This window comes from Cyprinus carpio, chromosome B25 (assembly GCF_018340385.1).
Source record: "Cyprinus carpio isolate SPL01 chromosome B25, ASM1834038v1, whole genome shotgun sequence".
Classification (NCBI taxonomy): Eukaryota; Metazoa; Chordata; class Actinopteri; order Cypriniformes; family Cyprinidae; genus Cyprinus; species Cyprinus carpio.
The window spans coordinates 3,860,168-3,877,265 of NC_056621.1; the positions used below are offsets into that span (position 1 = coordinate 3,860,168).

At 31.7% G+C, this 17,098-nt stretch overlaps 2 protein-coding genes across 2 annotated transcripts in view; one reads left to right on the forward strand and one right to left on the reverse strand.

The window, feature by feature from the left end:
• LOC109097466 (neogenin) overlaps positions 1-1,862 on the forward strand; it is a 123,426-nt gene extending 121,564 nt beyond the window's left edge. Inside the window, exon 29 of the mRNA XM_042753660.1 lies at positions 417-1,862. Within this exon, the coding sequence (XP_042609594.1) occupies positions 417-500 (84 nt within the window). The 3' untranslated portion in view covers positions 501-1,862. The remainder of the gene's footprint in view (positions 1-416) is intronic.
• Positions 1,863-3,003: 1,141 nt separating this feature from the next.
• Positions 3,004-15,953, reverse strand: scamp2 (secretory carrier membrane protein 2). Its single transcript, XM_042752872.1, has 9 exons — positions 15,854-15,953; positions 11,204-11,287; positions 10,876-10,950; positions 10,682-10,796; positions 8,452-8,580; positions 7,387-7,546; positions 5,519-5,620; positions 4,148-4,265; positions 3,004-4,066 (listed from the first exon to the last, which is right to left on the reverse strand). The coding sequence occupies exons 1-9, from the start codon at positions 15,908-15,910 to the stop codon at positions 3,920-3,922; spliced, it is 987 nt and encodes a 328-aa protein (XP_042608806.1). The 5' UTR covers positions 15,911-15,953; the 3' UTR covers positions 3,004-3,919.
• Between the last annotated feature and the right edge of the window lie 1,145 nt (positions 15,954-17,098).

Here is a 17,098-nt window from a genome sequence, read left to right on the forward strand (position 1 = left end):
CATTATTATCTATACATTATAGAAGTGTGATGTTGTGTTATATGAAAGTTTGAATGCATGTTTAATTTTTTATTTCTCCTCTTCTTTTTTTACTGACTGGCTGGCTTAATTTAAATGGTTTTGTCTGTCTGTGTCTAATTTTGAATAATGAATTAACTCCAAAAATGAAATGTCATTTTCTTTCCTTTTTAATTTGTGCTATGCTTCTGAAATGCATGCGCTTTTGTTTGTTTTGTTGTAGGTTGCGCTGTAGCATCTTGCTCTATTCTCTCACTCTCACCACCCTGTTTCCCTCCCTCTTCCTCCTCTCGCTTTTCCTCTTTCTGCTTGTTCTGTTGGCTCTTTTTTTTTCCTCCGTTGCATCCCTCAACCCTAACTCTAACACGGCTCCTCTGGCATGGCTCTCTCTCTCTCAGACGTATGAGACGGATGAACTCTCAGAGGAGATGGCGCACCTGGAGGGTCTGATGAAGGACCTGAACGCCATCACCACGGACTGAACCGCTGCAGTCACTCACGGCTGAACCGCGTCCTCAGGAACAACCGGGACCTTTGAATGAACGCTGATCTCAGATCAGCCTCGAGAATGACTGAAAACAGATCGCCGCTTCATCTTCTCCATCATGCATGGCAGAGAAATCTGTAAAACGATGAAAACTCAATGCCATTTTCTCAACTCGGATGAACCGTTCCACACAGAAAACCTGTTTTTAATGTTTTTTGGAGGATTGTATTTGCGTATTCCATATTTTTGCCTGTATGTGTTTTCATTGTGTATATGATCATTTTAGGACTTTTATTTCTTATGGCGAAACGTCACATGCTCAAACATTGGGCTTCATTCATGAAATGCAAGCAGAATTATTTTTTGTGTAAATTATGCATAAAACCATTCTTATGTAAATTGTCACATTCAAATCAATGCAAAACTTTACATAATGAACATAAATGTTGCATTTAGAAAACCGATATTGCGTAAATTGTCAAATGGACATTTTTTCAGTGTCAGTAACATCATCGTAGTTGTTGCATTTGAATTGAATCCCATAATTTACATAAGAGCAGTTATTGAACAATTTGCAAATAATTTACAATTATTTCTGTTTGCTCATGAATGTCTCATGACCTTTTGCAGTCTTACATCATGTTTAAATGTTTCATCTCTGGAGAGAAACCTAAATCTCTTGTCCTCAGACGCCGGTAGCATTCAAAGTCTGAATATGCATTGGAAATTTCCACAAGGACAGACATTTACGACCATCTTAATTCAGTCCAATCCAGTGACATTGATGTTTGGTGCTTCAGAAACTCCTCAAACGTGAGACTAGTGAGAACGGAGAGCGAATGAACCGGTTCCTCGTGTACGTTCCTCTTCCTCAGGACCCTGATGCCTGTTTTTGGGGCCCTGGAGATTCATCATGAAGGAGATTTATGCCAAGTGACTCTCAGATTTTTTTACTTTGAGAGGTATATAAATATATATATACGATGAACTGCAAATGTTTGCTTACGTGAATACTTTGTATACTCTTAAAAAAGGACAATTTTTATATATATTCATCTTTCAGTTTGTTTTTATATGAAGATGACACATTGCTTTGTAAACATTTTCCATGTAAGTTATGAATGGTTAAATATTCTGCGTTGTGTTTTCACCGTGCTGTTTAGCCAATCCCTTCTCCCAAAGACTGAGTGAAAGAAAATATCAGCGACGAACTCTGCCTTGCTCGTGTACAGTTTCTCACGTCATGAATGTCAATGTGGCTGTAACAAGGTCTGCTTATGAATACAGTTGTTGTTTGTGTTTACAATAACGGGGGAAGATTTAAAAAAAAAAATGGAAAAAAAGAAGATTTAAAAAAATGTTTTGTAGGAAGGTGTATCGTCAACTGTCATTTGCACTTTTTATATTTTGGATTTGAAATGAATCGCTGATGCCATGTGAAATATGAACCTATTTTATGTAACAATGATGTCACAAGTAAACGGCTGGTTTCAAAGACATTTAACTGTTGTTTATTTTGTTACATTATTAAATAATAAATTATTTGATATTTTTTTTCTTTTTTTTTTTTAGTTAATTTTGTTTTTTTTTTCAACATTCGTTGAAGAAAAGTGGAACAATTATTCATTGTAAGTATTTATTACAATGTATTGTAGCTCATTAATTTAATTAACAATGCTGATTTTGTACTCTGCTCATTTCAGACATCTAGAAGGTAAAAAAAAAATTTCAATGAAAAAGTTATGGACAAATCAAACTGGACCAAATACAAAGCCCTGTGGGACACCGCTGGCTAAAAACAAAGAACATGGGACTTAAGTCTGAAAAAATTTTGAATTTACATAATTTTATCATCAGTTCCACATGAATCAAGTTATGCAAACATAATTTGTTCACATAATGTCATGGAAGTTATTTCTAAGTGATGCAATTAATGTCTTAAAGTGTTATGAATTATTTGGTTTCATATTTTTTGTCACAATGCTAAATTGTAATATTGTATCATTAGCTAATTAACTATTAGGTAGCAACAGCACACTGGCAACCTAAACACTAAGCATTAAATGCCCTTGAGTAAAGCAGGTTTCTATATAGCAACAACTAGACATTAAACACTCGTCACCCATCATTTTGCTTAAAAACAACAGTACGTAATTTCAACATTTTTGCTATATATGTTAAGTTCCGTGCAAAGCATGCTGGGAACTACAGTGTTAGTTGTCAACCGCAAAACAAGTGCTTTCGCCCATATAATTTGTAGACTGCACATTTTAGAGAACTATGTTTATTGAAATCAGTCAAGAAAAACTATTCAAATAATATTATTGCGCAAATTGGACAATCTATGTTTTCCCCCTTTTTTTTTAAGTGTATCTACAACCTGATAAAGGTATCTGAAATTGATTGTGATTGATATAATCACACGACTACGAATTCTGCTTGAAATGATTGCTTTATCATTTGCTTTAACACCATGAATAAAAATGACTCGGACAAAATTTGTTAATCAGAAAAATTTAATTTGCTCAAAAACAAACAAGTACTTACACTGTCGAAAAATATCTTCTGATCTCATCTGAAAAAATTATATAACCCTTTTCAGCAAGTGGCATTTTGTATGGCAAACCATTTTACCCATTTGTTTCAAAAATTATGGCTTTCTAAGGCTAAAATATCACCCATGTAAATTTAAGTCTGAGTAATAATCAAACTATTTCGATTTGACTGTTTACAATCAGTAGCCTAAAATAAGCCTGTACACATGCGAGGAATAAACATTCCTCTACACAGTTACCAAAAAACACACCCAATGTAAAAATCTACATCCCACCTTCCGTCTTACGATTAAGACAATAACAGTAATGTTCTCTGTGTCCATCAAGATTCTAATTATGCAAACATGGCCACGCCTCCATAGAATTTTGGGTGCATATTATTATTTTTTGGCACTAATATGCAATGCAGAATGTTTTCAGGAAATCAAATGATATAGGAATGAAAGCTTTTATTTACTCTATAATCTTTAAAACTGTAGCAGAGTTGTAACATCTAGACTCTCATGACATACACATATAATCATTGCTTTGAGAAAGTTCTGAGATCCTTCATGATAATTTTTTTTAATTTAAAGAGACTCCTGTACCACTATGGATGACGGGGAAATATTAAATTACTTTATATACAGCATAACCAAGGTCAAGAAGGATACAGGACACAATTTCTGCACACATACAGATATACAAACACACTGATGAACTTCATACCTTCTGTTTCAAAACAAAAAATTAAACACGAAAGTAGTGCCTCTGCAGTCCTAATCGAGATCCAGAACCAAAGCAGGTGAGCGGAGCTGGGCTTTGGGTTCTGTGTGGGCCACCGGGACAGTGAGGGAAGATCTCGTGGTGCTTTCTGGCTCTAGTTCCTCTGCAGAGAGCTTTGTGCGGCTGTGGTGGCTGCGCTGGCGGCTGCGGTCTGGAAGGTGCGGTTCGTGAGGACGCCTTGGGAGAATTCCTGCTGTGCCTTCTGGAAACTGGCACCGGTGCGACGGTAGTGGGAATGAACCTGGGAAAGAATTGCACCAATGACCCAAGAATCCAAACCAAAGATCCACAGGTTTTCACTCAGAAGTCGTGAGCTACTTACCATTTTCAGTAAAACAATCGACAGTGCAGCCGTGGCTGTGAAGAAGGCTGCCACCACCATCATGATGACACCCACCGCTTTGTTTTTGCCAATTGCTGCTATAGCACTAATCCAGCCGCTGTAATTAAATCCACATCGATTAACCAATTTTATGTTAGTTCCTTCTAAATGATGCATTGTTATGACAAATGTGTGCACACAAAAGAATTTTCTATGAAGTCTACAAATTTTTTTTAGGAGTGCATACTTTTTTTATGTTTTGTTTTTTGCATTCACTTTTATAACGTACTATTTGTTTGATTTTGAACAAATTTCTAAATACTGAATGACAACTGTGTGTGTTTGTGTGTGCGTGCATGATTATATCAATTTTATATATATATATATACACACAAACATACTTTTTTATATGCGTCTCATTATATTATAATAGGTTTATGATGTCATTTAAAAAATGAGAGAGAAAAGAAAATTCTAAACAATTTAAAAAAATCTTAAACGCATATATATATATATATATATATATATATATATATATATATATATATATGATTTAAAATAAATATTGTTTCATTTCAATGTATAAAATATATTTCATTTTATATTATTATAAATATATAAGTATTATTATAAGTTTACAAATAAATATTTTCTAAACAAAAAATAAATATTCTACAAATACTGTAAATAAAAATTCTAAACAAATAATGAAAAGCAATTCAAAAACATACAATTTGTTTTATTAAGAATGAATTGTATATATAATATAATAATGATTATATATATGATTATATATGTGTGTGTATGTGCGTGTAGAATATCATTTTTTAAAAGAAAAAAAAAGTCTGAATAATTTCAAAATAAATGCATATATAAAAATAAATAGAATAAAATCCCAAAATGCTGAATCTGAATCAATCCAATCATTCCAGGGAGTTTCTTAACAATATTTTCATAAAAGTCTTAATAATCTTGAGAAAATAATGTTATTAATGGAAGAGAACTGAGAAATCAAGCATGTTTCTAGCAGGGGTTCAAAGGCTGACAAGCGCTGCTTTAAGAGGAAAACAAAGCAAAATGTTTAAAGAGCGAGAAGACATACTTCAGACAGGAAGCAAGAGTTTTAAGGAAGTCCAGCAGCAGAAAACCGTTAGTGCAGGAAGAGATACTCGTCAAAGAGACAGAAGAGAGAGTCGTCTGTCACACAGGAGAAACACAAAGTCCAGCTCAAAGAAGTTTGGGTGAAATATTGCTTTAATACTCCATAAATAAACATAACTGCCCAACTACTGCCTAAATAAAGATCACTAATGAATTGTTGTAAAGCAGAATGAAGTGCAGGGGAGCTGTATAGAGCGATTTCTGCTGTACCTGTTGCCCCATCGTGGGATGCCAACGCTCTGAATCACAGACACGGCGATCTGAGCCAAGAAAATGAAGAAGAAGAAGAAGAAATTGAAGGAGCTGTCAGACCTGAAAGAGAAAGAAATATACTTATCATTGACAATGAAAAAAAAAAACTTCAACATTCAGAAAATCAAAAATGTTGCCTTGGCAACTAGCTGAAAATAAAATAAAATTTGTTGAAATGCTAAAATTACTCAAAATTAAATTCTAACTGATCAAAATCAGATGTTATATATTGCTATAATAGATGGCTATTTTTCAAATGTAAAATATATTTTAATTATTTAAATATTTTACAAAAAATTTTTTACATGCACATTAAATACTGATGAGCAGAATTTATTTATGAGTATTTATTAAAATATTTTTAAAATAATTAACATTTACATTTAATATTATAATTGATCATAATTTTTATAATTATAATATTTATGGAAATATATTAAAGCTATTTTAGTAATTATTTTAGATACAGATATTTTAATACATTAAAATAATAAAAACAAAAATTAATTTGAAAAATTTATAAAAATAAAAGCTAATTCAAAATATTAATAAACATTATTACAGTATACAAATATTCTAGAGGGTCTTATAATAATCGTCTGATAATACAGTCTCAAAATTGAAAACTGAAAATATAAAAATAAAGGCTAATTCTAAACATTAATAAATACCAAAATAGTATACAAATATTCATAATAAAGTCTTAAAACTGTAGAAACTGTTAGAAATACATCTGTCATGGAAGTGGCGTAAACAGCGTGATGTGATTGATGTAATGTGATGTGATGTGACTGATGTGATTGATTGATTGATGTGATGAGACTGATGTGATGTGATTTGATGTGATGATGTGACTGATGTGATGTGATGTGACTGATGTGATGTGATCTGACTGATGTGATGATGTGATTAATTGATGTGATGTGACTGATGTGATGTGATGAGATGATTGATTGATGTGATGTGATGATGTGACTGATGTGATGTGATGATGTGATTGATGTGATGTGATGTGATGTGTCTGATGTGATGAGATGAGACTGATGTGATTGATGTGATGTGAAGTGACCGATTTGATGAGATGAGACCGATGTGATGAGATGATGTGACTGATGTGATGAGATGAGACTGATGTGATGAGATGAGACTGATGTGATGTGATGATGTGAAAAAAAAAGTGAAAGTGACGTGACATACAGCCAAGTATGGTAACCCATACTCGGAATTCGTGCTCTGCTTTTAAAACATCGAAAGTGCACACACACAGCAGTGAACACACACACACTGTGAACACACACCCGGAGCAGTGGGCAGCCATTTACTGCTGCGGCGCCATGTCCGGGAGCAGTTTGGGGGTTCGGGGCCTTGCTCAAGGGCACCTCAAGTCGTGGTATTGAGGGTGGAGGAGAGCGCTGTACATTTACTCCCCCCACCTACAATTCCTGCCGGCCCGAGACTCGAACTCACAACCCTTGGATTGGAAGTCCGACTCTCTAACCATTAGGCCACGACTTCCCACTAACACCACAAATGATGTGATGAGACTGATGTGATGTGATGATGTGATGTGACTGATGTGACTGATGTGATGTCATGCGATGTGATTGATGTGACTGATGTCATGTGATTGATTTGATGTGACTGATGTGATGTGATCGATGTGATGTGACTGATGTGACTGATGTGATGTCATGCGATGTGATTGATGTGACTGATGTCATGTGATTGATGTGATGTGACTGATGTGATGTGATGAGATGATTGATGTCATGTGATGTAATGTGATGATGTGATGGTCTGAACGCTCTTGTGCTGTGCAGACTGACCTGAAGGCTTTATAGACAGGTCTGAACCAGCAGAGGAAGGAGCAGGGAGCGAACAGGATGAACCAGAGGATGGACAGGCCGAAGTCCACGCCTGCGTCTGTGTTAGTGGTGAACTCAGCTAGACAGGCCAGAACATTCAGAAACAGCGTCACACACTGCCCTGCAAACACACACACACATTACAAAAGAGCCACACGTCACATACGGATGTGTCCAACTCAATATTTTGAAATGATGTATTTCCAAGTTATCTACATACAATAATGTATATTTTCATATCAGTGCTGTTATTGTTAACTAAAACTAATTAAGTACCAAATAGTTAGTAAAAGCTATTAAAAATGGTTTAAGATAAAAGAAATATAGCTGCAAAAAAATAAAATATAAATATTAGATGGAAACGTTTATAACTGAAAAATTAGAAATGCTTTCTTTGGCAACTAATTCAAATAAAATAGGTTTAAGTTGAAAATAATAATAAATAAAACAGAAACAAGCTAAACAGGAAATATAAAAAAAATAAAACTGACAACTTTGTGTTAAACTTTTTTATCATTATTTGGAACAACATCTGGAATAAAGAATGTGTCAAATAAAGTAGCTCGTAAAAAGTATAAAAAACATTTTGGATAACTGAAATTAATATTACAAGAAAGTTCAAATCCTTTGTACTTATATATAAATTGCTAAAACTGAAATAAGAATAAATTAAAGCAAAGTAAAAAAATAATAATAATAATAATTATATTAGATTATAAACATTTAAATAAAAAAAAAAATGATGAAACAAAAATACTTAAACTAAATTTAAATTAAAACTAAAAATATCAAATAAATAAATATTATGACACTATGTAATTAATACTAAAATAACAGTTTTATGTTAAACAAGAAAATAAAATCAGAATTAAGAATTGACTGGATGGTGAAAAGGGTTTTTTTTCTATAAAAAAATAAATAACCAAATACAACTTTGTTTACTTGTATCAACATTCCAAATAAGATCAGGAATATGTAATAAAAAAATGATCATTTTGACTTTGAATCAGAGGCCTGTAAACTCACACATCCACAGGTAATAGATCATTTTGCAGAGTCTCTGATGTTCCTGCGGGATCTCCTCAGAGAAGTCCTGGTAAAAGCAAGGCTTGATGGGAAAGAATTTGGGAAGAGGAGGCCAATTGTTCTGTTTGCCTGAGGAGAACAAGTGTGAGGTGAGACAGTCGCCCATATCCCACAATCCTTAGCAGCAACCAGTCAAACACTCACAACAAATAAAGGCACTATTGACCTGTCTGTTGATTTATGCATTCACTGTATGAATTCAGATGTGTGTAATCTAACTCAGAATGGAATATTAGCATATTGTGCAGCATGCACTGAATATTATTATTTTTAAAAGTTGTACCTGGCAGTAGTAAGACATAAAAAGACATTTTCATTACTTTAAATAAAATAAACATCTGAATATAAAAAAATAGACTTAATAAAAAAATATTAAATTAATTAAACTAATACCATAAATTGATTTTTTAAATTTAATTACTATTAAATAATATTTTATTATATTAAAGCTTATTTTAATTTAGCTAGTTGACAAGGCAATTTTTAATGACAAGACAATTCTCATTTTTTTTAGTTGAAATTAACTAAAACCAGCGTTAGTTTATTTATTTTAGTTTTTATTCAGATTTAAAATTTGTTTTTATTTTTATCTTTTCTTTTATATAATTTAGTAGTTATAACATAAATAAATTTAAAACACACACACACATATACATATACATATATATATATATATATTAATATATATTATATATATATATATATAATATTTATATATACACAACACACACACACACACACACACACACACATTTTAATATACATTTTATAATATAATTTTGTTGTTTTTGTCATTTTTATTTAAACATGATTTAAAACTATTTGTAGTAGTAGTACTTTTTAATTTTAGTTATTTTAGTAGATCAAGTTAAACTAAATGAAAATGAGAAATATAAGAGTTGATATTTTTTATTATTATAATTCATTTGACTTAATTTAAAGTTTACTTTATTTCATTTATTTTTTTTTATTGTTTTTTATTATTTAAGTATTATTTAACTGTCTTAAACTTGAATTTAATATAAAATTATTTAGACATATTTCAACAAAACAAAAACTAATAAAAATAACAAATACACACGACAAAATTACTAAAACTTTAACTAAAATTAAAAAGAAAACAAACTATATTAAAATAAATTCTAAATATAAACAAAAACTAGAATAGTTTATTAATAATAATGATAACCCTGCATGTTTAATTCAGCAAAGGGCATCCAGTTACCTTGCATTTTAGTGATATTTTGTATAAAAATGTATCATAACTTGTGCCAGTCTGATTAAGTTGTATGTCAAGAGCATAAAAACTGTGACTATGATTAATTTTAGTTTATTCATCACACTGAAAGTGCAAGGTGAAGTCAGGTGCATTGCATTGTGGGATACTGTATGTCATGCAGATCGCTCATCCAGGCTCCTAGTATTCACACAGCAGAATGACAGTGGAGTGTGTTAGGGCTGTCAAAATGGCTGAAAAACTACAATCGATTTTGTACTTAAATATGATCTATATTCAAATTTAAAATGCATAGTTTCAGATAGGAGGAAAAAAAGCTTTTGGCTTCTCACCTGAGGCCAGAAGAGGGCGCATCGAGCAAAATATTACTAATGCACGTTTATTCAAAGCAATAAAATAACAGACTATCTTTGAAAAAAGTGCAAAATGTTTGAAATAATGTTTATAAACCCTATATAATTAAGTTGCTTAAACAATAATAAACAAAACAGCATGATGTATGACCCAAAACCAAACACAAAGAGTACTTCCTTCATTTAAAAACATGTGATGCAGTGGGATGGGAAAAACCGCCATAAAGTCTCAATTTACTAATTTTACATGGCTTTCTAAACATGCAGCTCTCTTGTGCGAGATGCGAGTGCAATGGTGATAGATGTCCCTCTAGAAAATGCGATAAATATGCGTTCTGTGTGAACAGCTTGGTTTTGGTTTTGACAAACAATATTCCCCTCAATGATGTTCTCTTCTTCTGCAATATTTTGACTGGATAGTCTAAGAAAAGCATTAAAATGCAATGACACCTACATCCTCATCACATCTGGTGTGCCACTGATAAGGCTGCCTGACTCACACCTACAATTCAAATGCAACATTTTTGCAATATGAATATTCGAAATTAAAAAAAAAAGTTGACAGCATAGTGTGTGTTACCTGTCGGCGCTCCTCTGCTCTGCAGCTCTTGTTCACGTCGATCCAGCTCAGCTGCTTTCCTCTCCAGCTCCTCCTGCTGTTTGTGCAGACTGGCCTGCGCAGCTGCAGCCGTGGCCTGCGCAGACAAGAGCCTTTAAAATCAGATTGCTATATTGATGTGTGTGTGTGTGTGTGTGTGTGTGTGAGACGCTGACCTGTGGAGTGGGCTCCACTGACGGCTGCAGGACGGCGGGCTGAGACGGGCCGCTGGAGGCCGGGATGGTGCTTCCCTGATGGAAAAAAAACATAAATTACTGGGATTTTAATTCATGATAAAATGCAAAACACTGGTATTTACTTTCATATTGCTGCTTGAGCTAAATTACATCACTTGGGGTTGTATCTTGAGGTATAAAACTGTTGGGTAAAATCAGCAGAGCTCAAGTGGCTCACTGCTTTATTACACATCAGAGTTCAGAGCACAGTTATGACTCTGCTAAAGATATTCATCTTACACAATCACTGAAGGAGTGCTGGACTCACCGTCACGGTGTTGCCATCCGGGAATGGACTGAAACTGTCAATGGGATCGATTCCAGAGTTGGTCACCTGCGTGACAGACGGATCCTGAAAGAGACCAACACTATCATTACTACATTTACATTTAGCAGACGCTTTTATCCAAAGGGACTTACAAACGAGGACAATGAAAGCAATCAAAATCAACACAAGAGTTTATTCATTTTATATTATGTTCTATTAATATTTTATTATTAGTTTTATAATAATAATATTAATATTACTAAATAATAATACATTTATATATTATATATAGAAGGATGGGCCACAAAGTTAATAATAAACAATATTACTTACAAACACACACATCTACATATATATATATATATCTATATATATATATATATATATATATATATATATATATATATATATATATATATATATATATATATATATATATACTGTAGTTTTATATATATATATATATATATACTGTAGTTTAACATATGTACATGTGTGTGTTTGTAAGCATATAAATACTAGATGAAAAATTAAATAAATTTTTTTTTTATTAATTAAAATTTTAATTAATTAGATAAATTGTATATATTAGTGCTATCAAACAATTAATTGTGATTAATCGCATCCAAAATAAAAGTTTTTTGTTTGCATATGTCTGTGTACTGTGTATATTTATTATGTATATAAAAATACACATATACAGTATATATTTTGAAAATATTTACACGTATTTACATGCATATATTTATATTCTTATATTTTATATTATATATAAACATATTTAACATAAACAGAACATATTTTTCATAATGATTAATCATTTGACAGCACTAATATAGTTATATTTTATATATTATAGTATATATATATATTACATGAAAAATTAAAAAGATTTAAGGACTAAATGAAAAAGAAAATTTAAGCTCAAATACTAAAATTACTCAAACTGAAATTAAAGCTAAATAATAATAATAATATTAATAAAAACAACAACAATAATGACAAAAGCACAATACAAATTACTAAAACTTAAGAAAATAAAATAACAATAAAAGTAATTAATTTAATTTTTATATTTAAAAATAATATTATATATATTAATAATATAAAACGAAATTACATGAAAAACTAAAAATGTAGATCTGGTGCTTTAGCAAATAAAATTGTCAAAATTACTAAAATTACTATCTTCTTATATTTAATATAATATTATTATTACATCATGGATCCAGGCCAACTGAAAGCATGATATATGAGTGTTTTACTGAGTCACATGCCTCAATTACAATACGCAGTGACATCATCGCAGAGAGTTCAACAGGTCACAATCATCTGACAATGTTTCAGACGCCTCTGTGTTCACAGCGAGGAACCAAAATCCAGAAAGCATCACAGAGCCTTCCTTTTACAGCTCGTACTGTCCACCAGCTAACCATTACAAACCACAGACGCAGATCTGGAAATATTTTCATCTAGCAGACGGAGAACATTCACTGATTGTTGCTCATTAATCACATCTGAGTCCATCAGGACGGGACTCTAGAGGAAGACACAGAGAACTTCCTTCATCCTCAAAATCAGAGAGATCCAAGACAAATCAAAGAGCATCTCAGAGGGTCAAATCATGAGAAACCAAATTCACTGAATATTCTCGTTCCAAACAGACAGAACACTTTAAAACATGCAATAACTGCATTTGACTGTGTCTCTGCGGTCTGTCCTGACGCACACACCTGCTCTCGTTCCCACAGACCTCAACAGAACCCAACTGCAGACCAACACCTGACAACAGAACACAACAATAAACATATGCAGACTTTATCAGAAAGAGACATTTTGTATTTTTTGTCCTTAAATTTGCGGTCATTTCTAATATTATCAGCATTTTAGTCTTATTTAAAGTCAAACCATGTCACTGTGTTAAGTTTAAATAATTGTTGTATTGTCATTATTTCAATGGGATAGTGAAATAAAAATCATCTATAATGCAATAAGGCAAGGGAAGGCAGGTTTATTTATATGGCACATTTCATATTCAGAGTGCTTTAGATAAAAGGAATTAAAAAAAAAACAATAAAAGCAAGGAATTCAAATTCTAAAATGATTTAAAATTTTATTTAAAATGAGTTAAGAATACATACAATTATTCATATTACTGGAGACGTTTATTTTGAAAAATGTTTTTTTCATACATGACTTAACATTTAATTATAAAATATACTACAAAAGCAGCCTGTGATGTGTCTGTGTGCATCAGTCAGCAGCAGATTACACTTAAATACACTTCAAATGTCAAATAAATTGAGAGAAACCAGTTATTTTCAACTGTAATAATATTTTGCAATAATACTGTATTTTTAATTAAATAAATGCAGCCTTGGTGAGCAGAAAAGATATCTTTAACAAACATTATTTCAGCAAATTATAATTTTATAATTATAATAATTTATATTATAAATAGATATTATAATTAAATTAAATTACATTACATTACATGTCATATTTTTACTTTTAAACTATGAGTGGGACTATTAAAGTCAAATGCATGAAAGCAAAAACAATTTTAAATTTTATACATGACTTTACATTTAATTATAAATGGAAAGTAGAAGGCTGTTGGATAACAGTAGTAGTAGTATTAAAATATTTTGTACATTTTCAAAAAAAAAAAAATCTACAATCGGAGAAAGCACAATACGTCACAAATAGGATAGAAGTATTTTAGCAATTAATTGCGTTTAGTATTAGTAGTATTTAAACATGAAATTACACACTTAGGCTTTAAATGTGTAGAACTGCATGTTACTTTATATTTTATCAGATCTAATCTGACGTTCAGCTGGGTGTGGGTCAATGACATTATTGAGTATTCAGATATCTGAACCTTTAACTTCTGATTCTTTATCAGCAGTTCAAGCGATGTAAGACTGAAACACTGACGCCTTAGACAAACACCGCAGAGCATCTCTCCACAGACTTCCCTACAGCCATGACGAGCAGTATTATGCCACACCTCATGAAATATGATATACAGTGTAATAACAGTCACTGACACTTTCATGAATCAAAAGCATCAGACACAGCAGAACATCAGTGCTCAAATCAGTGAGGATGAAAGCACAGCAAAGATGCCAGCTGTGAGGGTAATATCACAGTGTAAATAATGAAGCATGTTGTGTTTTGTTCATTAGTCAGCTTATTATTATTAATATTCTAAGGTCAGATCGATTGAGAGAAACCAGTTATTTCAGATTTCACTCTTTACAGTATTTTTCGTCAAATAAATGCAGCTTTAGTGAGCATAATAGACTTCTCAAATGACATGTTTAGTAGTTAAATTCTGATTATTTAAGCATGTTAGAATTTCATAATAATAATAATAATAATAATGTGCGCGTATAATTTTTATATATTATTATTACAACTACTAAATTATGAGTATATATAGTATATATGAGTATATATTTAAGAGACTACATGCAATATTTTTATTAAGTTGTACTTTTACCAAACAGCAAAACTATTAAAGTCAACTGCAAAAAAACTAAAACATAAATATATTATTATATAATGTCTATATTTGTTTATTATCGTTTAGTGCATGCCATTTTTTTACTTTTAAAAACTGTTTATCGTAATTTTTCACACTGCAGATCAATTAGTGAACTGCAAAAAAAAGGAAAACATTCATAAATGCACCTTACAAATACGTTCATATTTGCATACACTTTAATCTAAAATTTTCATGTTGATTAAAAGTGCATTTGTCAAATACCCTGTAAAAAAATCCCGATCTGTGAATAATATATGCTATAATGCATAATTATTATATAATGCAACATATATATGTTTGTTTTTTATTGTTGTTTTATTGCATCCCATGTTTTCACTTTTATAAATTGTGCATTTGTCACACAGCAGGTTTACTGAAATTAACTGCAAAAAAGTGTGTGTGTAAATGCAAAAGAAAAAACTTGTAATATACATGCAATATACAATATATATGTACACACATTTTATATTCACATACATTTTAACCTAGAATTGTATTACTTTATATCAAATAATAATAATAATGTTATTTGTCAAATATACCACCTTGAGATGAGATCCTGACCTTTTGCATTGTATATTGTATCATCTGTCATGTTAGTTATTGTTTTCACTTAATATGGAAATTTTCCATATTAAGTGAAAACAATAAAAGTGCATTGGAAAATGCACTTGTTGTGCAGAAAGCATAGTGGCAGCCCTGCATGTCCTGATCAGATGTATTCGGAAATATGAGTTGTTTTGTAATGCATTTCCGCTTGATCACGCGGCGCGTGACGAAGAGTCGCAGGTAACCCACAGAGCTTCATCCAGAGCAGGCAGTTACAGTCACAGAGCTCGAGACTCTGTTGTGACATGAACAGGCCTTCAGCGTGTCACCACACCTGCGCGGATCCACCCTTCACCAGCGACAACTGACTGACTGACCAACTAACTAACTAACTAACTAGCTAACTAGCTAACTAACTAGCGCAGCGGCGACCGTGACACGTCTGCATCCGAACCGAACTCATCTGACCCAAAACACCCCACCATCAGCACAAACCCCGCTGAACTCCCCCAAACTTCAGCTCTAAGCGCTTCTCTCGCGTTCCTCACCTGGAAGGGATTGACGTCGACTGGATCTTCAAACGGGTTGGAGTCAAATCCCGACATTATAATGGGCTTTGTTTGTCCTAGATTTAGAGTCTGAGTTGAGTGGGAGCTGAGATGGGTTCTGTTTTGTTTCTTCTCTTCAGTTCTGATATGGTGGCGTGAGTGGGGTGCGAAGTACACGGTTTAGTGTTACGTGGTAAACTGTAATATTCTGCAAAGCAAACATTGTATTAACAAATGAAATATTCTGATTGTCTATTTGAATTCCGCCTCTTTTTCTTTCTTTTTTATTTTTACGGAAAACGATTTTCTAAAAGAGTTTTTGAAAATATTAACACTTTGTGTAAATTGTATTAATTTAGCCTATTTCATTGTAAAATGTATTTATTCGTTCATTCACTCATTCTAATCTATTTTATTTTATTTTTTGGTGATCAGTGGTTTTATTTCAGTTTTGCATTTTTTTATTTAAAATTAATGTTTGAATAATTATTTTTTTGATTATTTTTAATGTGATAGAAAATTTAAAAACATATTTTAAAAAAAAACAGGTCTGGATCCGTGATCCTTCCTATTATTTTGAATAGTAATATCATTATAATAAAGAAATATGTATTGTATAGGTTATAAGTTATACGTTTTTATCGTTTTTTTAATAGTTAAAAATACAAACAAATGCTCTTTGCTTCGTTGTATTGATATTTTTTGTTTGTTATTACAATTGTGTTCATTTGCAATTGTGTTTTTCACTTCATTCGTTGTCTAAGACTGAAATGTCTATGTTATGTTATGTTTGCATTATTGTTGTATTGCAAATATTTTGATAGGATGGACAAAGCAATGGCATGTATTATAGAATTATTACTATTACTGAGCAAGTTTCATCCAACATAATTTATAAAGTAGCACTTGTTTTGTAAACATGTAAAGAAAAAATGTGTGTTATAACATATAATATTATTAAAATAATTTTGTAACATTTATTTATTTGATAGTTTGCACAGTTTGTACTTTATTAAATGTTGTTTATTATTCTTAATACTGAAGCACTTTATACTCTTCGTTTTAATTATACTAAATGAAATGTTATTTCTCTCTCTCTATTGTTTTATAATATGAATTTTTTTTTTTACATTTGCATTTTACATTTAGTCATTTAGCAGACACTTTTATCCAAAGTGACTTACAAAGAAGGACAATGGAAGCAATCAAAATCAACAAAAGCTTAGCTTAACGCAGTACACCTAG